A 26,050-nucleotide genomic window follows, 5' to 3' on the forward strand; every position below is an offset into this window, starting at 1 on the left:
AAAGTTTTATTTGAGACAGTACATCTTGTCCCAATAATGCAGTCTTATGTTCTCCATTTACAATATTGAAATGTTTAAATTGATTATCAGAACTTATTAAAATACACATTTTGCAATGTCTGCAGGGAAAGTACTAGTTCTTCCTGTTAGTTGTGAACAAAGGCTCACAGGAGAAATGTCTCCAAGTTCATATTGTTTTTGAAAGTGAAGGATGGAAATTCTCCTATTAATTTTATGATATCTTCATTAAGCAGCAAGATCCTCCAGTTATTACCGATAATATTACAAATGTTAGTGTCACTGCTATATCTTAAATTTACATGTAATCTATGTCTCTCATCTTTAATTCTCCATTCCGTGTAATAAAACTGATCTGATTTAGATCTTCTAAAGAACCACGGTTTACCAGAGGTTTTTCTCACTTTTTTATTTTCTGTTACAATGTCTTCAACCTTTTTCTTATTATAGCCACGTCTCATAAAATGTGAATTCAGTGAAGCAGTCTCTTCAAAATAAGATTCCTCATTGGTACAAAGTCTGGATACCCTTAATGCCTGCCCCTTGACAATGTTGGTAAAAATATGTCTGGAGTGCATGCTGTCATAGGCTAACAATATATTTTTTCCAGCATTTCTTCCTAAAGACTGAAGTATCTATATGATTATCTGGTTGCAAAGTTAATTTAACATCTAAAAAATCAATACACATATAAAATGCATGTACAGCGAATCTTATAAAAGTAGTACTACTTTCAAGGTAACAAATGAAGTAGTTAAGCTCTTCCATGCTGTTAACCCAAAGGAAAAAAAAAATCATCCAAAGTTTATACAATCTCTCCATCTTTTGGTCTCAGTGAATACCCACTGGGCCAAGACTAAATTTGCATAGGAGTTTGCACATGGTGTACCCATGATGACTCCCCAGCATTGCCAGTAATGTTGTTCTTGGAAGATAAAAATATTATTGCCTAGGATAAGATCTGCTATGCAATGAGTATATCAAATACCAGATGTTCCTTCAAAAAGTAAGTAATAGCCTTCATGCCATATTTATTTTGTTACTTTTTGAATATAACACATGCAGTAGTAAAACTGTATCAGAACGCAAAGCTATGCAGAGCAAAAGTACCCATATGCACTTTCAGAGTATTTTCAAGTGTTTTTAATAAATGCAGCACTCCGGCCACCTTGCTGAGAAACACTTTGCTGCTCTGACGTGAAAATGACCTTAAAAATATTAATTGTATGTGAGTGGACTGTTAACGAGTGGAGAATAAATTAAAAATGCACAAAAATCAAACAGAATATCTATGAAAATAAGTACAAAGTGAGAACACAGACTAGATAAAATTGGTTTTAAATGGCATGAGATGTTAATGTGTTCTATTCTAGGAGCATTAAAGAACTATTATAATACACAGGAAATTGTAAGTTGAAAACTGAACATGTTTTTTTGTTAGGAAAACTAGAAGAAACGACTTTTTTTTTCCTTTTCCTAAGTTGAAAGTAAGCATAAATATATGTCTGATCTTTCACCACTCTCAGAAGTCAAGCAGTTTTCCTTTTAGGTAACTTGTGCTGAAATGCATTTATCTGCATATACATATGAGGCTTGCATGAGAGCTCCTGCACTATTCCTGCATGGACAAAGCCCTTATATACAAATCACCCTATTTGCAGGAGAAATCTATGCAAATGAGATGATTTTGCAATCCAGGAAGCTTGCAACCGTCTGTGCAGGACTAGTGCTATCTGCAGAAATGTACTTGGTTAGTAACCAAGTGCATTTCTGCAAAATCCAAAATGGAGCTGTGACAGCTCCAAATAAAAGGCTGCATATCATGTAGAAAGCATGCCAGTGGACAAGTATAAGGCCATTGGCATTGCAAACATTAAAAACAAAATACAAAAATCAACTTTTATTTTTTTTAGCTGATCTTGGCTGTTTAAGCGTAGGACAGCGGCGTGCAAATGGGATTAGGGGGAAAATAACAAAATAATCCTAAATTAAGCATTCTAACTAAAATCAGTACTCTGCCATGCAAGTCAATGACAGTCAGAAGACAACATGGCTAGTGAGTAGTGGTTGCTAAGGGGGGAGGCTCAGTGTGAGACATGTAACTATGCATTAGCAGGCAATCCTATGCAAATGACCTATGCAAATGAGGGGAAGGATAGTGAATCCCAGTTTTCCCCAGCATGTGAGTTAGGTCCCAACAGTATAAGAGTAAGAATAGCTTGGTGGAAGCCTAGGAACTAGGTGACATCATGGGTGTGTGTGTCAGGCATCCTGTAAGCAGATTGGAGCCCTGTGGCTCGGGATTGCTCCTAGTTTAGCACAGCTAAGCCAGGGGTGTGTCCAAACCTGCCTAGCACTCTTTACAAAGCCTAAGTGGGTGTGCGCGCCACACCGCACACCATGTTTTACAGGAAGAAAAAATGCGTTAAACCAGGAAATAACAGCACTGTGCAAATTTGAGCACTGTGTTTGCGCGGCATGCCCTCAGGTGTAAACAGGAAGGCAATGGGAAGGGAAAACAGCAGTAGGAAGGTAATCAAGTTGAACTAGCTTAGCTGGCAGGTGAATGTATCAGAATCAGCCAATTACACAGACAGCAGACCAGCCCAGCCCAGAACACTACTATAAACTATGCAAACATCTTCCCCTCTTTGGTTTTTCCCACACTCTAAGTGGGGAAATTTTAACAGACAAACCTGCAAAATGAGAAGGGTTGCAGCAGGCAACATAGAACAACATGTGCAAGAGGCTGAATGTGGTTAGAATGTGAATGCTGCTGATCAACCCACAGTGAGGAGATGTTGAAGAGTGTACAGACCCAGGTTCACCTACCAGGGGCTACATGAGCTGGAGATAGTGGAGCGCTATAGGGTGGACAGAGACCTCCTACAGCAAATTGTTGAACTGTGCCGGCCACACCTGACACACCAAACTGAACGAGGGGAACCCATCCCAGTGGATACCAAGGTATTTGTAGGCCTAGGAATACTAGCCACAGGTACCTCCCAAAGCTCATCTGGGGATATCATGGGGATCTCACAGGCATCAGCATTCAGAGTATTCCACCAGTTCCTGGTTGCCATGTCAGCTCATGCCAGTGAGCACATATATTTCCTCAACACCTGTGAGGTGTTGGCAAGCAATATGCATTTCTTCCACCAAATAGCAGAATACCCTGAGGTAGTGGGTGCTATAGACTGCATGCACATATACATCAAAGCACCACCTGGTGATCAGGGTAGGGCCTACATCAACCGCAGGGGAATGCCCTCCATCAACTGCCAGGTCATATGTGATGCTCAAGGCATTATAATTAATGTGTGTGTTGGCTGCCCTGGAAGCTATGATGATTCCCACATATGGCATCTGATGTGGCTGTACCAGAGATTTGCCAATGGGGACATCCCCTACAGTCACCTAGTGGGGGATGCTGGTTACACACTGGAGCCATGGCTGATGACACCCATCAGAAATGCACACACACCTGAACAAGAACACCATAATGAGGCACACGCACAGACTAGACTTATAATAGAGCATGTGTTTGGGATACTCAGGTCATGGTTCCGGTGTCTGAACACATAAAGTGGAGCCTTGCAGTACTCTCCAGCTACATGTACCCAAATTGTTATGGTATGTACCATGCTACACAATATGATCCTGCAGAAACAGCTGCAGCAAGAACAGCATGGGGCAGAGCCACACAGCCCCCCCCCACTAATGCCAAGGCCTGCACATGCACAGAGTGACTCAGAGGAGGAACAACATGAGCCTGCCCCAGTAGGCAGATGGATGTGTGCCCAGTATGCCGAGGCTGTGGCAAAGAGACAACGCATAGCACATACACTGACACAAAAGGGACCCAGAGAATGACACCTCTCTCTGACTCGCACATACAGTAAAAAGGATGCCAAACATGACACTACCTGTGCTCAACCATGTGTAGGGAGTGTACTACATGCATCTGACATAGGCAGCCCTCCAGCACCATCTGCAAGTCTGGCACACCTTCAAGGTAAGTCAATCAACCTACCAATTGCCAAATGGAGTAGAATGTGTCATTACCTATATCTATGGCATGGATGTGAGCATGCAAGGGAATTGGGTGGCTAAATGTTATGGCAGCAGACAGTAGACACCCATAGTGGCACCATGACATCTGTAACACATACTGGAGTCACCATAGTAGCTAGTACTACACAGAGTGGCAAAACCCACTGCAGGAAATGTGCTGAGCAACATGTGTGTCGATATGACTCACACATGCCAGTCAAGGCAGTTCACATACCCAACAACAGTCTCAGCCAGCACGACATGTGTAGACAAACCCAAACAGAGCCTGTGATGTTGTCCCTGAATGATGGCTATGGTTAACCTCCCCCCCCACAGGCCTACACAGACAGACTACAGCAGGTCAGGCAGTGTGATGCTAGTTCTGAAGGGTAGGAAGTCAGACACTAATATGTAGGGCAACCAAAGCTACTATCTGTAGTACACTGGTATGCCTCTAGTCAGCATGACAGGTAAGAATACAGAATGAAATGGAGTACCTGACATACCCGTACAGTCATAGCAAATGTGTACAAGTATCAGGTGTGCCTCCCCATCCTCTGTAGTAACGTAATAACAGTCAGGTGTGCCCCCCAATCATGTGTAGAAATGTAGAAATAGACAGGTGTGCCTCCCCCATCCTACATAGTAATGTAATAACAGTCAGTTGTGCCCCCCATTCCTGTGTAGAAATGTAGAAATAGTCAGGTGTGCCCCCATCCCACATAGTAATGTAATAACAGTCAGGTGTGCCCCCCAATCCTGTGTAGAAATGTAGAAATAGTCAGGTGTGTCCCCCCATCCTACGTGGAAATGTAGTAAGAGTCAGGTGTGCCCCCCCAATCCTGTGTAGAAATGTAAAAATAGTCAGGTGATTCCCCCCATCCTATGCAGAAATGTAGGAACAGTCAGTGCCAATTGCTTGATGGATACCCTGCAGAAACAGCATGCTACCTTTTGGTGTATTCGGTCAGCACTGCAGTTCAAACCACCTGGATTCGATCCACACATTAAATACAGATGGGCATACTGGGCATGGTCACACACTTAAACACATGAAGGCCATGTCTGAAAACACCAGTGGACCAGACATATCTGGCAGTCGCAGTTGGTGCAGACATTCATCAGTATGCACCACTCATGCCTTGCACACACAGTGGATAGGAATACAGACATATATGTAAGGACAACACACTATAATAAGCCAAAAGTAGATGTACATAGAAGTGTGTAAGAGGGTGACTGTGACAAGGAGCCATCCGGGTCTGTCCCACCCAGCACACAGCCAAAGGGCCCCAACCACATGAGGTTCAGATGTCACTCACTGCAGATACTAGCCACCAGTATCTGTCAGCATTACAGACTATGTGGTGCACGTGCCAGCTGTGCAACATGACTGTACAGGGAAGTAGTCATATAGCAACTGTATACATGTACCTGTGAAATATGACCCTGTATGTGCCCACATGTGGCATGCCAATCCCTAGATGAATGGGTTATGGCCCATGCACACACACTGCCCTCCCTATAGCTCTACTATGACAAGCCTGCTGAGGTCATTCACTGTGAAATTCACCTTTGAGAGAGTTGTAGCCCAGTAATCTCTGTGGCACGTCCTATAACTGCATACTGCTGTAGTGTGATAAACTAGTTAGGTAGGAGTTCTAATCCCAGACTTGGCAACTGTGTGTGTCTGTCTCTGTGTAGAGATCAATGCTTTTTAGGGTAGTCACATGCCCTACAATTCAAATTTTCAACTTTGGCAAGGCTGCTGATGTCATCCACCTAGAAATATACCTCTGGGTAAGTTGTAGATCAGTAATCTCCGTAGCGCATCCTGTAACTGCATACTGCTATAGTGTGATAAAATAGTCAGGTAGGTGCTCTAATCCCAGACATGGCAAATGTGTTTGTCTCACGCTGTCTGTGTAGGGAGCAATGCTTTTTAGGGTATTCACACTCCCTACAATTCAAATTCTCAACTTTGACAAGGCTACTGATGTCATCCAACTAGAGATACTCCTCTGGGAAGGTTGTAGTCCAGTAATCACCATAGCACGTCCTGTAACTGCGTACTGCTGTAGTGTGATAAAGTAGTTAGGTAGGTGTTCTAATCTCACACATGTTAAGTGTGTGTTTGTCTGTGTAGAAAACAATGCCTTTTAGGGTAGTCACATTCCTTAAAACTGAAATGCTCAACTTTGGCGAGGCTGCTGATGTCATCCACCTAGAAATACACCTCTGGCAAGGTTGCAGCCCAGTAATCTCTGTAGCACATCCTGTAACTGCATGCTGCTGTAGTGTGATAAAATAGGTATGTGTTATAATCCCACACCTTGCAATTGTGTGTGTGTGTGTGTGTGTGTGTGTGTGTGTGTGTGCGCATCTGTCTGACTCTGTGTAGGGAGTAATGCTTTTTAGGGTAGTCACACTCCCTACAATTCAAATGATCAACCTTGGCAAGGTTGCTGATGTCATCCACCCAGAAATATACCTCTGGGAAGGTCATAGCCCAGTAATCTCCATAGCGGGTGCCATAACTATGTCCTGCTGTAGTGTAATTTAGAGCTCTGGTAGGGTTTTCTTCCCACCCATGGCAGGTCCGGATGTTTTGTGTGTGTTTCAATGTCTGTGTAGGGAGCAATGGATTATAGGCTAGTCACACTCAATAAATTTCAAATGCCCTACTTTGGTAACCCTGCTGATGTCATTCATTGTGAAATGCACCTTTTGGGAAGGGGTTCTCCAGTAATCTCTGTGGTGGGTCCTATAACAGCCCCATGTTGTAGTGTGATATAAACCTCTTTTAGGGGTTCTAAACCCACACATGTTGGTTGTGGATGTTTCATGTGTGCTTCAATGTCTGTGTAGGGAGCAATGCAGTATAGGCTAGTTACACTCAATACATTTCAAATGCCCTACTTTGCCAATCCTACTGATGTTATTCATTGCGACATACACCTTTGAGGAAGGAGTACTGCAGTAATCTCCATGGCATCTACTATAACTGGGTAGTGCTGTAGTATAATAAACTAGTTGAGTAGGGGTTCTACTACCAGACAGGTGTGTGTGTGTGTGTGTGTGTGTGTGTGTGTGTGTGTGTGTGTGTGTGTGTGTGTGTGTGTGTGTGTGTGTGTGTGTGTGCGTTTGTAACTCGCCTGTGTGGAGGTGGGTGTGAGTGTGTGACATCTGGGCCCAATGTGGAGCGGGTTTTGCAAATTTCTTATATGGTGGCCCTAGTATATATCACAATGTCCACTGTGCAAATCCATACCCATACATGTGACATCAAGGCTAGGCAATCACAGTTAGCAACCCCACTATTACCTAGAGCACACTCTCAACTCATGTCTCATAGACACACACATGCCTAGGCAACAACCATTATGTGGGTAGTACACCGCATATTGGCCACTGATAGTAACTATGGAGTGATTGCAGTGGGCTACAGAGGGCATGGCACCCTGTCCATCTGTCCAATAGGCACATACATGCAGACAGTGCACTTTCCCCATGTTCACCAATGGACACCTGCAACACCTGTGGTGTCATCACATGTGACCCACAAAGGACATACCATGCCTGAAAACATGACATTATTTATGGACAGATGCCACTGACACCAGGGAATGTGGTTAGCATGCTATCAATGTAGGTGCAGGGTAAGCCTGCTGTCCATTACCAGTTCTCGCAACAGGTGACCGAGACTGGCACATCTGCTGATAATCTGTGTACCCACAGTTTCACATGTCACTGTACATGCATATGGGAGGTGTGCACATCCCAGACACTGTCTATGTCATGGACTAAGGAACACATATGTGGCAAGGGATGCACAGCATTGGCCACACAGAATAGTCACCCAGATGACTGGATGGGGGATACAATACCCACGTGTGTGGGAAAATGCAGATACTACACCCCTGAGCCACAATTCAGACCATTGTCATGTGGCCTGATGCCAAGGTATACCCATCACCTAGCCTTGTATAGCCATCTGGCACAGTCGACCACCACACACCCATGCAGAAATGCACCCATGCATGTCAGCATTGCCACCCATTGTGTTTGTGTGTGTGTTGTATGATGCGTATGATCACATCCACACTCACTACAACCCCCACTGGCATACTGAAGCATGCTGTCTGATGTCAGACACCTCCCCATACCCTTTATCCATATAACCTCTGTATGACCCATGTGGTGCATGTGATACCTGCACAGTAATGTGTTATGGCAATCTCACTAGTGATGAGTTGTAATCCCGGCCCTGTCAAGTGTGTCAGTGTGTGTGCGTCCCTGTGAGAGTGTGGCTGTGTTGACGCTGGCACCTGTTCATGCAGACAGGCACATGTACGTCACCCACCATAGAGCTACCATATCCCTGTTGCAGATGTCACTCACCATCACATATATGTTCTGAGGGCTCCACAACAGGTAACCTATGTGGTGCATCCAATAACTGCATAGAACTGTAATGGCACTACATAGTCATCAGGAATTTGATACCCTGTGCTGGTAGGTGTGTGACACAAACATACTTAAGTTTTACTCTCCCACTCCTCCCTGACTTGTCTTTGCCTCTATCTACCTCTCTCATTCCCTCTCTGGTGGATGTGAAGATCTACACTTTCTTTGCTTAGGCAGCAGCATGTGTATTGTAAGTGATGCTCATGATCAGCTGATGGCCTCTGCACAAATTGCAGCCCTCCTCTAGCTGATTGCATGTAGAACAGGTGTGGTAACATTTCCATAGCCAACTGCATGGAAACATACTCCAATATCTAGGAACATCATGTTGGTGTTGGCCCTTTTCATTCACTGTGAGCAGGGACTAGATCTGTTGTTTGGCAAACAGCATCTCAGATGGATTGAGAATTTACCTATAACAACATACACTGTGGAAACAGTGCAACACACAGGAGGGGGATGTGCCTGACATTAATACAGACTGTAAGTGCTGCTATACTGCATTTGGAGTATTGTTGGTTTAACAGTGTGTGTGTGGATATGGCTGTCCTACATGTTTCAATACCTGCCATTTCAGTTCTATGTTTATAAGGAATCCCCATCTGTAAGGTCATCTGCAGACTGGGCAATGTGTTGTGCCTATGGTTTCATGTATTTCCCACAAAGCATCTATCTGTGAACTGCAGCAGGTAGTGTGAGGATTGTAGTTTGTAGATGGTGAAAGCTGTGGCAGTTACTGACGTCATATCCCTCTTAGGACATATGTTGCAACAAAGCCTGTTACAACAGTAAATGTATGAGGTTATCACAGCAACATGTCAATATGGGCCCTGTGTATCTGCTTCCAGTCACAACTCTGTCAGCCTTTGTACATATGTCGTGCATTAAGAGGTGCATATGTGCTGTACACCATAATTAGTGTCATCATATCTGATAACAAGCCAGTGAGATAGTAGACTGCTACACGTTATGTACAGTAGGGGTTATATTTGATGACATAACCTGGACATTCTGTGGATGTTTGTACAGTACTGAGGTCTGTGTACTTATGGTGAATGTTGACAGTGTGTGTATTGTTAATATATACTTTAGCCTGTGTAAAGACTGTGGGAGATGTCATTGTTCTAGGTCCTGTCTTATCTGATGTTACATGCTGCTCCACTGTATATTACCGTATTGGCTTACATGTTTGTAGGGCCATACACACCCATCAGACCAAACTGTGTAGCAGCCCAGTATATGTAGGGTTAGTGTGTGAGTGGCACATATGAGGATGGTGTTGAACAGTCCATATACTGTAATAGTATGCTAGCTTACCATATTTGACTGTGGCTGTGTTCACATTGGTTGTAGTTATGCAGTTTCACATAGGTGTATCTTACCCTGTGCTGTGACATGCCTGTAGAGCCTGCTATATATGCAGGTATCTGTGTATTCCCCAATAGGAGATGTAGGCCAGTATTGAGCCAGTATGCCTATAGCCTGCACAGTGCTTTGTTACATGCCTAGCAGCTTAGTGTACTTACCCAGTGAGGTGTCATGTCCAGATACTTTCCAGATGTACTGCTGCCGGGCCTCCCTTAACAGTCATGTATGTCAGAGCAGTGGGATGCTGTACCGCTGTATGCCAATATCTAGTGGGTAGTATGTGACCATGGCACCTCTGTACCTGCAGTTATTATGTGTCAGGACAGACAGGGGTGTGTGAATGCATAACCTATGTATGAATGTATACAAGTCGTTATGCGTTATACCCAGCTACATGGCTGTTAACAACCATATTATCATGCTTGGTCCACATGTTCTGCACTAAGGGATTCTGTGTATACCTCTGGACTGTACAGAGTGTGTCAGAATGTCCACATCTATTGGCAAATATCTCTGCTGTAGTCCACAGGAGCATTACGTGCTTGCAGCAGTACTGTACTATGATGTCCTTAGGATGTCTGTCAGTAGCCATGGTGCACATGTGAAAAGCAGATGTAACCTCCCACACACACCATGTCTGTGAAAACAATCCCTATTACAGTAGCAATAGTCTGCTAATATACCTGCTATACATGCCTGACATCCCCTTGCACTACGAAAGTGGGGCTATAGGGACTGAGGTAGGGCTACACCCCATGTTCAGGACATATGGTGAATATATATGTACATATGATTATCCAGATATCTATATAGATAATTGCACATGTACATATCGACATATATAGATGGGTGTGTATATGTACATAGATATGCATATACACACCCAGATATATACATGTACTGAGCAGTATACGTCTACACGTATACAGATAGAGATACATATGCACATATACATATACCATGCTGCCATACCTGCCAGCAGTCCACTGCTGTTGCATCCCCCACATATATGGTGGGGCTGGGACCATATATGTGTGGGCTTCACCTACACAATACATGTGTGCCCATATGCACTTCAGAGGCCAGTGTATGTAACAGTGGTTTATGGCCCTGTATTATTGAGTCTAGGGGGGGAGGATGCACCATACATAACCTAGGCTGTTACAAAATGTGGGGGTATCAGGGGTGAGCTGCCTTAAGGTATCTGGATGTACAGTACCATACATGTCACCTATCTTGACATTACTTACATAAAGTGGGTTACTGCAGGCCTACTGCCTCCTGCCATAGAGACTGTTCTGTTTGCCAGTGTGCCTGTGATGGTGTCAGTTATGCCTTGTTATGTAACAGTTACATCCCATTTGGTCAACTGAAGTCTTTACCACCTAGTGATTGTGTACAGAGTGTAGACAGAGGCTGCTGGACTATACACCTGCATCACTTACTGTTGATTGTGTGGTATCCTGTGGCCCAGTCTGTTTTTATTATTGTATGATTTGAAGGGCTTGGCCCGGACACTAACAGTTGTGGACTTTTCCAGACTACTGTTTCACAGTTACATTACTCTTCTGATATGGATGTCAGTGTCTGAATAGCTATATGACATGGCATATAAATTTGTAATAGTACACAAATAAAGGTATTCAATTTCTGCAAACCTGTGTGTGGTGTTTATCCTATGACCTCTCTGTGGGTATATGTTGCAGGCAACGAATGTCATTTGTATAGGTGGCTGATTGTGCCCATACTACATAAGTAGCTTACTGTACATATCTCTCTGTGTGTATGTGTAGTCACATGTATAACTATATACATATATATATATATATATATATATATATATATATATATATATATATATACATACATACATACATACATACACACGCAGAGATATGTACAATTAGATACATATCTGGGTATGTGTAGTCACATGTATATCTATATATATGTGCATATATATATATATATATATATATATATATATATATATATATATATATATATATATCATATACGTATATATATATATATATATATATATATATATATATATATATATATATATATACATATATATATATATATATATATATATATATATATATATACCTGTATCTGCATATATGTGTCTGTGTATATGTATTATATGTATCATGGGGATATTGATAGCTTTCACATTTTACATTTCCTGTGGGAGCTAGACTGTACTGTATGATATATCAATACCAGCCTGACATCATACAGGTGGGATGTAGTACTGTTAACATCTTGTGCCCGTGTCATGTCAGGTCCTGGTTATGGGATCTGCAACACTTGGTAATGTATTGCAGGGCAGACGTGTTTGGCTGGTGGGGGGGGGGTATGCCAATTCATACAAGATGTATATTGTTTGGGGCCTCTCAACCCCATTAACGGTGCATGTGGACATATATGTTTCTGTGAATCTACCATTGCTATCTAGAGATTTATGCCCATATATACCTATATATATATATATATATATATATATATATATATATATATACATATATATATATATAACTATGCCCATATATACCTACATAGATATATATCTGCGTACATATATGTAACTTGCTGTGTATATGTAGACATATGGGTGCAGACATATATATTTGTCGATGTAGGTCTTTGCATGTATATATGTTCATATCATACCTCTCAACCTGGAAGCATCAAAAATCTGGACAAGGCCCATGAAAAATAGGTACAAATCTGTAAGCTGATTAACATCTAATTTGCATACATAATTACGTAACCCCACCCACTCTGATGGAATTGTGCGATACCAACTTTCGAACACAAACTGAAGAACAGACAACCAAAATATGGCACCAGCGTCCCCCTGCAGCCATTCCAATGTCCCATTACCTGGCTATTTCACCCCATTTACCATAAACACTAATGTGTGTATACTGCTTTACTTCTACAATGATTGTTTGGATTTTATTTTTACATTTTGCAGCACATCAATGCACAAACACTAACAGACATCTGATAAAGCAATATTGTCTCACAATGAAAATAGACTTGGCATTAAAACTTCTCTGCCTTTGAAACTCACATTCATTGAAACAGCATTGAAACCTGCACCATATCCAAAGAAAATGCATCTGGCCAGTGGTGGATAAAGATTACCTTTCAGCTGTTTTCAAATCATTGGCCCCTTGCACACAAAACAAGAAACATACATATGTTCTTTTCTTTGACACAACTTCCTGACTTTATTAAGTTATATTCCTTGTATAATACAGCACACTTGTTAGACAGAGACAGAGCACATTTTAAATGTATTGTTTGAATGAACATTTTTTTCCAGTAGGCTGTAATGCAGGCAATGAAAGAAAATGCATGAACCAATAATTACAAAACTGCCCAATTCAGAACATTTCTATAATAAAACTCTACTTCCACACCCAAACTATAAACAGAATGACAGTAGTGTTAAGCCATAGGCATCTTGCACAGCTTCTCACACTTATTTTCAATTTCAGGGTTTTTTTGGGGGGGTGGCAAAAGGTTAAAAACCAGGGACATATTTTAAACATTGCTTGTATAATTTTGGAAAGTTGCTAGAATAAAATGCTGTGTTACCACCATGGCTGGCAAGTCTTGAACCCAGAACACTATACACTACAGTCAGTACAGTCAGTACAACATACCACTATGCTAAATCAGCAGTTTAAAGAATAGGTAGACTGAAACTTAATGGCTATCATTTAGTGAATTCAGTTCTCACTTCTCACAATAGCTCTCAACCTCTTAGCACAAAAAACCTGGACAGACAAAGTCAATAATGGGGGAATACAAATACAGTTCTCACTACTCTCCATAGCTCTCACCTCTTAGTACAAAAAAATGTAGGCAAAGCTCAGAAATGGTGGTGGTTAGGAACTTTAGGCTCTTTTTACCCTGTAGCAAAGGTACAGGGTTTGAGCCTAAATACTTCTAGCCACCAGGTGTAAATAAAAGAAAAAATAATCTAAAAATACATAAAATACTTTCAATAACATGATTTTCAATGCAACATGAGATCAATTCATTATTAAATAGTACATCCTGGAACTTCTGTGGCTAATCAAAGAGTCAAAACTAAAGTTTAAATAAGTGGGCAGGATCCTACAAAATATTAATAACTTTACAAAAGTTTAAAACAAAGTTAGTGCAGTCAAATGTATATTATCGGATTCATTAAAACGCTCACTGCTCCTCATAACTGCCTACTGCAGGTAGATCAATTACTGTAATGGTGAGAAAACACATTTCAGAGCTAGCTATTGCTGCATTGAGAAGGACTTCATAATCAGCTCATCACTAAGTCTCTGAACTGCATGTCACGCTAACACTAGCACTGTCAGATCTGTCAAGACTCTCAGCATTAGTATTCTACCTAGTGGCCCATGCATCATATGGCAAAGGCATTCCCACATACTCACATTCTGACACACACACACATGCACACACACACCTTTCCTTACCTAGCCCGTTCGCCACAATTTAAAACGTCCAAAATCCTTCTGTTCTCGGCAGCAACGTAAACCAGCTTACAGCCCGTTTGCAAGCATTCTCAGCAACAATGTAAACCAGCCAGCAAGCATTCTCGGCAAAGCAGTTTAACCCCAGCAACAAGCAAATTAAAATGTAAACCAGCCTGGAATTCCTGCTCACAAAGCAGTTTAACCCCAACAACAAGCGATTTAAAATGTAAACCAGACTGTAATTCCCACTCGCAGCCAGCCAGCCGGAACAGATGACGTGAGCTCAATTCCGACAGGCTGGTAGTGCTGATGGAGCTGAAGTCATTGTGCACGTGATGATGTCAGCTCCAACAGCGTGGAAAATTCAAAAATAAAGCAAAAAAAATCGGAAATGAAGGGGTGCCACTCGGGAATTGCGGCACCCCTTCATTTGGACCCTAAAACTCAATAAAAACCGAGTAATTTGGTATGGTTGGGAGGTCAGGTTCATATATATTACTATATATGCATATACTTCTAAATATATATATATATATATATATATATATATATATATATATATATATATATATATATATATATATATATATATATATATATATATATATATATATATACATATATTGATATGTTGTATCTGTTTAGATATTACTATATTTACACACACCTATACATCTAAATGTTGGTATACATTCTCTGTACTGTTGCATGACTGGGCTGGATGACATGGTTCTGAAAACATCAGGCTGCTGTGTAGCTGGCATGGCTTAGTGGTCAATCACTTTGTCTATGTGTGCAGGGTCCTGGGTTTGAGCCTTGCAGAGGCTGTTTATTTTGTTGCTGGGCAGAACATGGGCTGTTGGATACAGAGTGATCAAGGAACTTTAAAGCAGTTGTAAGCGGGTTTGTGTGTGTTTGCATGGAGGTAAGCACTGCTAACTACTACTTACAGTTTCTTATATTCAGTTAGCTTCTAAAATGCTTAACGTGTGTAGGCATTGCTTACCCCCATGCAAACAGGTTTAAACCTGCTTACTGCTGCTTAAAAGTGCTTACTCCCGCTTTCCCCTGCGCTAATTTCTTTGAAAGAAAAGAAAAAAGGGTTGATAGGAAAGTGGTGAAAAAGGGGCACAAAGAGGGAAAGACAGTAGCGAAAATAGCTAGGGATGTGCAGGAAGGGTGTAGGGAAGGTCCATAGCTGCCTATTTCTTCTACAGCAACAGCTGTGCATATACACTAAATTTGGAGGTAGATTTGGACACTCAAACCAGTGGGAGAGGGGTGAGGACAACAATAATAAGTTGTGATGCCAATTAGACCAGATTACATGTGTCCAGCGGACATGTGTGCAAAATGGACAGCCATGTATGGGGCGTGATTTTTTTTGTGGGAACAGATTGCCCTTTTTTCTTTTTCTTTCAGGTGAGAGTGGGATGTTGGGGAGGGGTAGTAGGTATATTTGGGGAGGTAGGTTGGGTAGGTTGACAGACAAGACACACAAGACATATACAGGGGAGGTATATAACACATGTGGTGGGTAAACACCTTGATGTGGAGGGGTGTTGGGATATCAGAAGCCCACAAGCCCCGTAGTGGTAACAGTGGGACTGAGGTCCCCACCCATGGGCAGTCACCACTGCACCTTAACAGCCCCGAAGGTGGCTGTGCTAGGGGCTGAGCTGCAGAGCTAGGCTGACTCTCTAATCATGAGACACGGCCCTCGAGCTGGCATAGAAGATCACCGAACTGCTCATTGATCGCTCTACACACCACGACCCTGACCTGGTAACAGGTGACAGGTGCCTGTCTGCACCCATTCCCATGGGGGGTGATCCCCATCCCCTGAGGTGGTTCCACCTGAAGGTGGTGCAGGATCAACGGACAGGGAGGTCCGGGGTTGGGCCCCAGACATGCTAGTGACAGGTGCCTTGGCCAGCTGAGGTAGGACAGTTGGGTCCGGCCTTCCCAAGCATGCTAAAGTGTTTAGATTTCAACATCATATATGGGTTGGTAAGAGTCAACACATTCCAGGGATAGGTATAACAGCATGAATAAATATTCCCATTAACTCAGACACCAGATGCGGAACAGTTGCATAGCAAACAAAACACATGCATGTATGGGGCCACAGTGATAATAAGCACAGCATGCAGGTATGCTGATGGCACCATGCCAACAATGTTGGAATAATTCAGTATGGCACATGCACGGGAACCATTTAAATATTTATCACACAATTGGACATTATCAGAGTCAGTACATACCAGTTGGGGTGGGTATGTTTATTATTGTTGGAGATAAGGTGGGGGAGAGAAAGATGTCAAGTAACAGGTTGTATATTCCTGTACTCAACATTACTTTCCTAGTCTGTGCTGTTATCTGTACCTTACAAGTCTTACTACACTACCCTATAGACTTATATTGGATACTGATATGGCTGTCGACATCATTACACATGAATCGGTTTTACCTGCAGTATACACCTGTTACCTGGTATACCTGTGGAGGGGATGTTTGTTAACACTGACTGTTTGTACACATATGCCCAGATTCCAGGTTAATGTTTTGCACTATGTTATCCAACTCTTTCTGCTCAGACTCTGGCCATGTGTTGACCATATGCTGGTGTGCCTGGACATATCTAGAATATTGCCCTCTTCCACCTTTAGTGACCTGACATACACATATATATGCTTTCCTACACAGTTATATTATGTAGCACAATGTGGGTGACAGTGACCAGTGATACTTTATTATTCAGAGAAACTGCAACACTCACAATACCCTACAATACCAGGGTGGACGGTGCCAGTACAGGTTATACTGGTCTGTATTTCTCAGCACAGTGTTTGTATCCAACGTACCTGTGGAAGCAATGTTTGTTAGCATTACCTGACTGTTGCCACACAAGGTTCCAGATTACACATTAGTATTATGCACATATATCTCACTCTGTTACTGTACACACTCTGGTCACAGCTTGACAACATGGGAGTGTAGATAAGACATACTTGAAATATTACTCTCCTAACAGTTTCGGGGGCTGCTACAGTGACAGTTGTTTTCTCATGATGGTTGTCAATCACTTGTATTCCCTGTTTGCTGGTTGCACATTTGGGATCATCCCACATACTTACCAGGGGGACAGGAGGACAGAGGGACAGGTAGCAGATATGGGCACATATACTGGACATTCTGGCCTCATGTGTACAGTTGTGGCATATGAATCTGTATGCAGTCTAATTCCACTCCCAGGATTCAGATCATGGCTGTGTCTGCTACAACGTAAAAACTGTCCATCACAGTTGTGTCTGCTATATTGCTGTATATCTCCAATCTGCTTTCTGTCTTATTAATCCCCTGTGCTTATGCATTCTGACCTTGTATAACAGCACTTTTATACACATTTCCTAGACAGTTATATGTTGTAGGACAGTGTGAGTGACAGTGATGTGTAATACCTCATTATTCAGGGCAACTGCATGTCATTCTTGTATTTCTGGGCACAGTGTTGGTATCTGACAGATCTGTGGGAGGAATGTTTATTAGCACTACCTGAATGTTACCACACATAGTACCAGGTTCCACATTACTATTATGCACATACATCTCACTCTGTTACTGTACACACTCTGACCATAGCTTATCATGTTGAGGTTTTGATGGGACATACGTGGCTTCTTAGTCACATAAGGTATTGGGGGAGTTGCTAGTGTGCCAGGTTTATTGTCATAGATGTGTGTCAATCAGTTGTATTTCCTGTTTGCTGCCTATATGTCTGGGATCATCCCACTGATTTCCCAGGGGGACAGGTTGATAGGCAATAGATATGGGCCACTTTAATAAACATTCTGGACATATCTGTACAGTTGTGGGGCATGATTCTGTATACAGACTACTACCACTGGCAGGATTCAAACCGTGGCTGTGTGTGCTAAAAGAACATTTCAAATCTCAATTGCATGTGCTATTTGTTTTTTGTTGTCTGCATTTTCCCTGTTTACTGTATATGTGTCTCTCAGTTGTACTAAATGGCCTCTGGGGATTACACTTGTCATATACAGGCATTTCTACACATTCAATTTATAGTGCATGGTGTGGGTAACAGTGCATAATACTACAGTACTATTACATGATTGCAAATCTACATTACCATATGATACCAGAATATACACATGCAGTCCAGTAGTTAGACTTGTTTTGTCAGGATATTACACTTTTATTGCCATACAAACTATATGAGACTCTTCCTGCCATATTCTCTAGTGTATGCAGTACTTGCCTTGAACAATACAGGTTTTATACTAGCAATTAATTTACTACTATTTTTATTTCCTATGACAGTAAATGCATGAGTATTACTGACCTGCCTCTAGTCACAACCGTGCTAGGTGGCACATGTGGGCCTCCTGGTTCGCGGCTCACTCAGTTGCAGCTGTAGGGGACCTAAGAGGTATATTTAGCCATACCTCTCCATGATATACCTGAGATGGCAATTATTACACACATATTGGGGTGATACTTACACACATCTGGAACTTCCCGTGATGCTCTTGCTTCTTGGAGCCCTCCTCCAAGAGGTCCCCCTTCCGCCGCTTCAGGTTGGCATAGTGGTGCCTGACCTGCTCACCAGTTCAGGGTATGCCAGTGGCACTGGTGAGGTCACAGGAGAGATGGTCCCAGGCCTCTTCCTTATATTGAGAGCCCTGGTACTAGCCCTGCAGAAGTTTCTGTGCATGGTCTTTAACTAGGAGTCCAGCCATGACTTTGGACTCCTGGATGCACCAGCGCTGCACCTGGAAGCACACTCCTTCTCCCCTTACTGCCATAGTGCCTGCAAGGGGAAGCTACAACCAGTTATGAGATGTATTCCCGCCTTTTGGGTTTAAGTAGGGCTGATTTCCCACACATTTCCATGATTGGCTGGTTTTGAAAAGGCTAAGCTATGGGCAAAACTGCTTACCTAAGGTTGGCATTGTTTAAAGGGGTATACCACTGGGCACAAATAGTTAGCTGGTCTACACATTGCTCACACCTCCTAAGCTGGCCTGTGCAATACTTACCATTGCTTACATTAGACCTTCATTATAATGCCTTTTTGGAATTGTGTTATTATTCATTACACCTTATATGTATGCCTGGTATCCCTGATTGATGTGTGGGGTCCTTGTGTTTTATTGGGGACTTCAACACTCTGTTACTATTACACCTCACTTCTGGGCTTACTGCTGTACTCCAGTTCACATGTTTATGTTATGTAGTTGGTTATGGCACATATGACTGTATACTGATGCCTTTCACAGGTTCAGTTTGTTTATACTATGGTGAGGGCATGTTTACTACTACCTCATTCTTCTGTGATGGCTTGGTGGATAACTACTGGGACTATGGTGTATAGAGTCCTGGGTTCAAGACCTGCATGGCTGTTTATTTTGTTGATGGGCAGAATAAGGGCCATTGGATACAAAGTGATTAAGGCACTTTTGAGCATTTGTAAGTGGGTTTGTGCGACGATAAGCACTGCTAACCTGCCATTACATCTGCTTACAGAGAGTTAGCTTTAGAATTGCTTAGCCAGTGTAGGCATTGCTTACCACCGTGCAAATGGGATTAAGGCTGCTTACCAGTGCTTGCATATGATTACTACTGCTTATTTGTGCTTAGACCTGCTTACTAGTGCCTTATTCATTATAACACTGACACCTTACATGTGCATTTACTGCAGTACTCCAGTTCATAAATATATGTTATTTAGTGGGTTATGCAACACAAATACTGGTCATAACGTGCTTTGCCATGTAAAATAGAATGTGCTGCATTGGGACTCTAACCGGGAATGCCTGCTCATTAGGCAAATGCTCTGCCCACTGCACTATTGCTGTGCTGCTTCATTTGCATATGTCTTCCTTGTTATGCTGTTCAGCCTTTTAAGCTGCTTTAGCCGTAGCTAAGCAATGGGCACACCAGCACACCTACAGTTAGCTTCAATCGGATTTAAAAAAAAAATTAGGTTTTTTTAATTTTATTACTACATTCTGTTGCTGTTATACACAAGGGTGACTGTTGGTGGGGATATGCGGTCACCTGTGAGCGGTCTCGCTCATTGCATACCCCTTTCTACTGTTCTACATTGTAGGGGCATGTTTATTCTGAGAGATGTGCTCTCAGATATGCCCCCTGCACTCTTACACGCTCCGTGTAAGCCTAGGAGCTCTGGCAGTGCGCCTTATTAATATGCATGGCACACTGCTGTCCTGCACCTAAACGGTCACTTCCATGCAGGACTAAGCTAATCCTGCACGCAAGTTTAGTAAATCCGGGGGATTGTTATTTGGACTGTGCTACTGTTTTGCATTTTGTATAGTAAGTGAATGATATATCAGTACCATCACTTTTAATTAAGGTGTTTAATTATACCACTTAAACAAAACATGCATTTTTAAATTGGACTGAAATTGCCGCTTTTTTTAAGGTGAAGTGATCCTACAGTATATTTTAATATATCTGGGAGATGTGGGGGTCTGTGACCTTACCCCCACAAAAAATATCAATGGTTTTGTTTAGATTGACTCACTTATTGAGGAATTTGGATTTGATGGAGTGACATATCTACAGTTTCCACAGCTACCTTTACACACTTGACAGTTGTTATACACATTGTAATTTGAAGCATCTTATTAAAGTATGGATGAACACAGACTATCATTGTTGACTATATGGCTGAATTTTAGTACCTTGTCATACTTTAATTTTCAAGATTGATTTTCATTAAGATAATACTGCCAAAAAAATAGAAGGAGTTTATTTTTTAATGTGAATACAGTATTATTAATTACTCAAGAACAGTGCTAACTAAACCTTACTGTGATATGATGATATAATATTAGTTTAACAATACTACAAGAGAGTGCTATGCACTCAGTTTCTATACTTCATTATATAATTATGCTGTATTTTTTTTTTTTTTTTTTGCAGCTACCTGGATACAAAGGCACCATGTATTCATCTGTATGGCTTTAGTTTGGCTCTATGTTGGATTCTGGGCAACCATGCCTCTGGTTGGCTGGGGAAACTATGCTCCCGAGCCATTTGGCACATCTTGTACATTAGATTGGTGGCAAGCCCGGGCTTCAGTGAGAGGGCAGTCCTTTGTCCTCTGCATACTTTTCTTCTGCCTTGTCTTTCCAGTAGTCATAATCGTGTTTTCTTACATAAAGATCATTGCCAAAGTAAAGTCAACCTCCAAAGAAGTTTCCCATTTTGATGCCAGGAATCAAAATAGCCATGTACTTGAAATGAAACTTACAAAGGTAAGTTCTTCCGCAAAAAAAAAAAAAAAAATCTCATAAACCCTAATCATTATCAAACATCATGTCACATCACAGTTTATGCATTTGTGTCACTTCAGCTGAATGTAGTTTTGCTCAGTCCTGTAAGAAATGATATTTGAACAAGCAAGCTAATATAACTTGAAGATGCAAAACTGTGCAAGGCATTCTTCAGTTGTAAAGACAGGCCATGTATTAAATTTTGGAATTTTCAGTTCATCTTTGAGTGCCAGTTCTTAACAACAATACATTTATTCTTAAGCCGAAAACCATACAAATGAAAGTTGTAAAACTGTCTAAAATGCAAAGCAAGTATGTCATAATCTGATTAGATAAGAAAAAAGAACATTAATATATAATCATACAGGTATGCGGGAGGTGGTTTATATCACTGCATGATGCATATCTCGTGACTGCACTAATGTCATATTTAGAGCTTAGTAAAAAGAAGTTTAAGTTGTAGACACTGAGCTGAATCCTAGTCAGCCATATGTCATTTAGACTGGTTCAAGCAAAGTGTGATATGCAGCTGAAGCAGGGTTCCACATAATGACATGAGTTAAAATTCACGGTTTCATTTTACGAACAGAGTGGGCAATTTGTTTCTTTTTTTTCCATTTGTTAATTGTATTACTGTGACTGGGCCTGTGCTTCACATAGAATATAACTTGCACTTAATTTTGGTATTATAGAAAGATACACCCCCGGATTCTGTATGCCTTGCACGTGCCGTGCAATCCAGAAACAGCTTGCAGGGGTGTGCACGAGTGCTCCTGCACTAGTCCTGCATGGACTAAGCCCCTGTATGCAAATGACCCCATTTGCAGGAGAAATCCTTGCAAATTAGGTGAATTTGTGATCCAGGAAGCTTGCAACCGGCCATGCAGGACTAGTGCAATCTGCAGAAATGTATTCGGTCACTAACAAATTACATTTCTGCAAAATCCAAAACATAGGCATGATAGCTCCAAATAAAGGCTACATATCAGTCAGGAAGCATGCCAATGGCCAAGTATAAGGCCATTGGCATTGCAAACAACATAAAAAATAAAAAAAACAACTTTTATTTTTTTTAGCTGATCTCGGCTGTTTAAGCGTAGGGCAAAGGTGCGCAAACGGGATTGGGGGGAAAATAACAAAATAATCCTAAAATAAGCATTCTAACTAAAATCACTATTCTGCCATGCAAGTCAATGGCAGGCAGAAGACAACATGGCCTGTGAGTAGTGGTTGCTAAGGGGGGAGGCTCAGTGTGAGACATGTAACTGTGCATTAGCAGGCAATCCTATGCAAATGAGGGGAATGATGGTGAATCCCAGTTTTCCCCAGCATGCTAGTCAGGTCCCAACAGTGTAAGAGTAAGAATAGCTTGGTGCAAGCCTAGGAGTTAGCTGACATCATGGGGGTGTGTGTCAGGCATACTGTAAGCGGATTGGAGCCCTGTGGCTCAAGTTTGCTCCTAGCTAAGCACAGCTAAGCAAGGGCGTGTGTCTGACTCTGCCTAGCACTCTGTTCATTGCCTAAGTGGGTGTGCGTGCTGTGCACCAGGTTTTAAAGGTTAAAAAAAAAAAAGTTAAACCAGGAAATAGCAGCTCTGTGCACATATGAGCCCTCCGTTTGCATGGCGTGCCCCTGGGATTAAACAGGAAAACAATGGGAAGGGAAAACAGCAGTAGGAAGGTAGTCTAGGAGAACTAGTATAGCTGGCAGGTGAAATGTATCATAATCAGCCAATTATACACTCCGCAGACAAGACCAGCCCAGAACACTACTATAAACTATGCAAACACCTTCCCCTCTGTTTTTTTCCACACTCTACACCACCGGTGTAAACAGGCAAGGAACTTTTAACACTCACAACAGCAAAATGATAGGGGCTGCAATAGCTATCATACAACAACTTGTGGAAGAGGCTGAGGGTGGTGAGGATGTGAATGCTTTTGACCAACCCACAGTGAGGAGACAGAGAAGAGTGTACAGACCCAGGGTAACCTACCAGGCATTGGAGATAGTGGAGTGCTATAGGGTGGACAGGGATCTCCTACAGCAAATTGTTGTGCTGTGCCGGCCACACCTCACACACAGAACTAACAGAGGGGAACCCATCCCAGTGGATGCCATGGTATGTGTAGGCCTAAGAATACTAGCTACAGGTACCTTCCAAAGGCCAACTGGGGATATGATGGGGATCTCACAGGCATCAGCATCCAGTGTACTCCACCAGTTCCTGGATGCCATGTCAGCACATGTCAATGAGCACGTATATTTCCCCAACACCCGTGAGGTGTTGGCCAGCAATATGCAACTGTTCCACCAAATAGCAGAATACCCTGAGGTAGTGGGTGCTATAGACTGCACGTACATACGTATCAAAGCACCACCCGGTGAGCGGGGTAGGGTCTACATCAACCACAAGGGCTTCCCCTCCAAAAACTGCTAGGTCATGTGTGATGCTCAGGGCATAATAATGAATGTGTGTGCAGGCTGCCCTGGAAGCTATCACAATTCCCACATCTGGCATCTGACACAGCTGTACCAGATAGCCCTTGTATGTGCCATGCTACACAATATGATCCTGCAGAAACAGCTGTAGCAGGAACAGCACAGGGCAAGGCCACACAGCCCCCTGCCATTGCCAAGGCCTGCACAGGCACAGAGTGACTCGGAGGAGGAACAACCTGAGCCTGCCCTAGTAGGCAGAAGGAGACGTGCTCAGTATGCCCTGGCCTTGACAAAGAGGCAACACATAGCATATACAATGACACAGGAGGGACCCAGGGAATAATACCTCTCTCTGACTCTCACATACAGTAAATGGGATGCCAAACATTACACTACCTGTACTCAACCATGTGTGGGGAGTGTATTATGTGCATCCAACATAGTCAGCCCTGCAGCACCACCCTCAGTACTGGGACACCCACAAGGTAATTGACTCACACATGCCAGTCAGGGGGGTTCACATACCCAACAACAGTCACAGCCAGCAGGACAGGTGTAGACAAACACAAACAAAGGTTGTGCTATGGCCTCTGAATGATGCCTATGGGTAACCTCCCCCCAGGCCTACACAGACAGACTACAGCATGTCAGGCAGTGGGACGTTAGCTCTGAAGGGTAGGAAGTCATACAAACTAATATGTAGGTAAATCAAAGCTAAGATCTGTAGTACACTGGTATACCTCTAGTCAGCATGATAGGTAAGAATACAGAATAAAATGGAGTACCTGACATACCAGTACAGTCATATCAAATATGTACATATGTACAAGTGTCAGGTGTTCCCCCCATCCTACGTAGTAATGTAATAACAGTCAGGTGTGCCCCCCCAATCTTGTATAGAAATACAGAAATCGTCAGGTGTGCCCCCCCATCCTACATAGAAATGTAGTAACAGTCAGGTGTGCCCCCCCATCCTGTGTAGAAATGTAGAACTAGTCAGGTGTGCCCCCCATCCTACGTAGAAATGTAGTAACAGTCAGGTGTGCCCCCAAATCCTATGTAGAAATGTAGAAATAGCCAGGTGTGCCCCCCATCCTATGTAGAAATGTAGTAACAGTCAGGTGTGCCCCCCCAAATCCTGTGTAGAAATGTAGAAATAGTCAGGTGTGCCCCCCATCTTATGTAGAAATGTAGTAACAGTCAGGTGTGCCCCCCCAAATCCTGTGTAGAAATGTAGAAATAGCCAGGTGTGCCCCCCATCCTACGTAGAAATGTAGTAACAGTCAGGTGTGTGTCCCCAAATCCTGTGTAGAAATGTAGAAATAGCCAGGTGTGCCCCCCCCATCTTAGGTAGAAATGTAGTAACAGTCAGGTGTGCCCCCCCAATCCTGTGTAGAAATAGTCAGGTGTGCCTCCCTATCATATGTAGAAATTTAATAATAGTCAATGCCAAATGATCGACAGATACCCTGCAGAAAAAGTATGCTACCTGTAGGTTTACAACAAAAAAGTCAGCACTGCAGTACAAACTACCTGGACTCAATCCACATATGCAATAAAGACGGGCATACTGGGCATGCTCACACACAAACGCATGAAGGCCATGTCTGCAAACACCAGTGGACCAGACCTATCTGGCAGTCACAGATGTTAGTGCAGACATTCCTCAGTATGCACCACACATGCTTTGCACAAACAGTGGATAGGGATACAGACATATATCTAAGGACAACACACTATAATAAGCCAAAGTTAGACGTACATAGATGTGTGGAAGAGGGTGACTGTGACAAGGAGCCATCCCGGCCTGTCCCACCCGGCACACAGCCAAAGGGCCACAACCACATGAGGTTCAGATGTCATTCACTGTAGATA

The 26,050-nt window shown here is 42.5% G+C and overlaps 1 protein-coding gene across 1 annotated transcript in view; it reads left to right on the forward strand.

The window, feature by feature from the left end:
• OPN5 (opsin 5) overlaps positions 1 to 26,050 on the forward strand; it is a 1,244,835-nt gene that overhangs the window by 830,622 nt on the left and 388,163 nt on the right. The window contains exon 5 of the mRNA XM_044062686.1: positions 21,381 to 21,715. Within this exon, the coding sequence (XP_043918621.1) occupies positions 21,381 to 21,715 (335 nt within the window). The remainder of the gene's footprint in view (positions 1 to 21,380; positions 21,716 to 26,050) is intronic.

Source organism: Protopterus annectens, chromosome 2.part1, assembly GCF_019279795.1.
Source record: "Protopterus annectens isolate FY-2018-M chromosome 2.part1, PAN1.0, whole genome shotgun sequence".
Classification (NCBI taxonomy): domain Eukaryota; kingdom Metazoa; phylum Chordata; order Ceratodontiformes; family Protopteridae; genus Protopterus; species Protopterus annectens.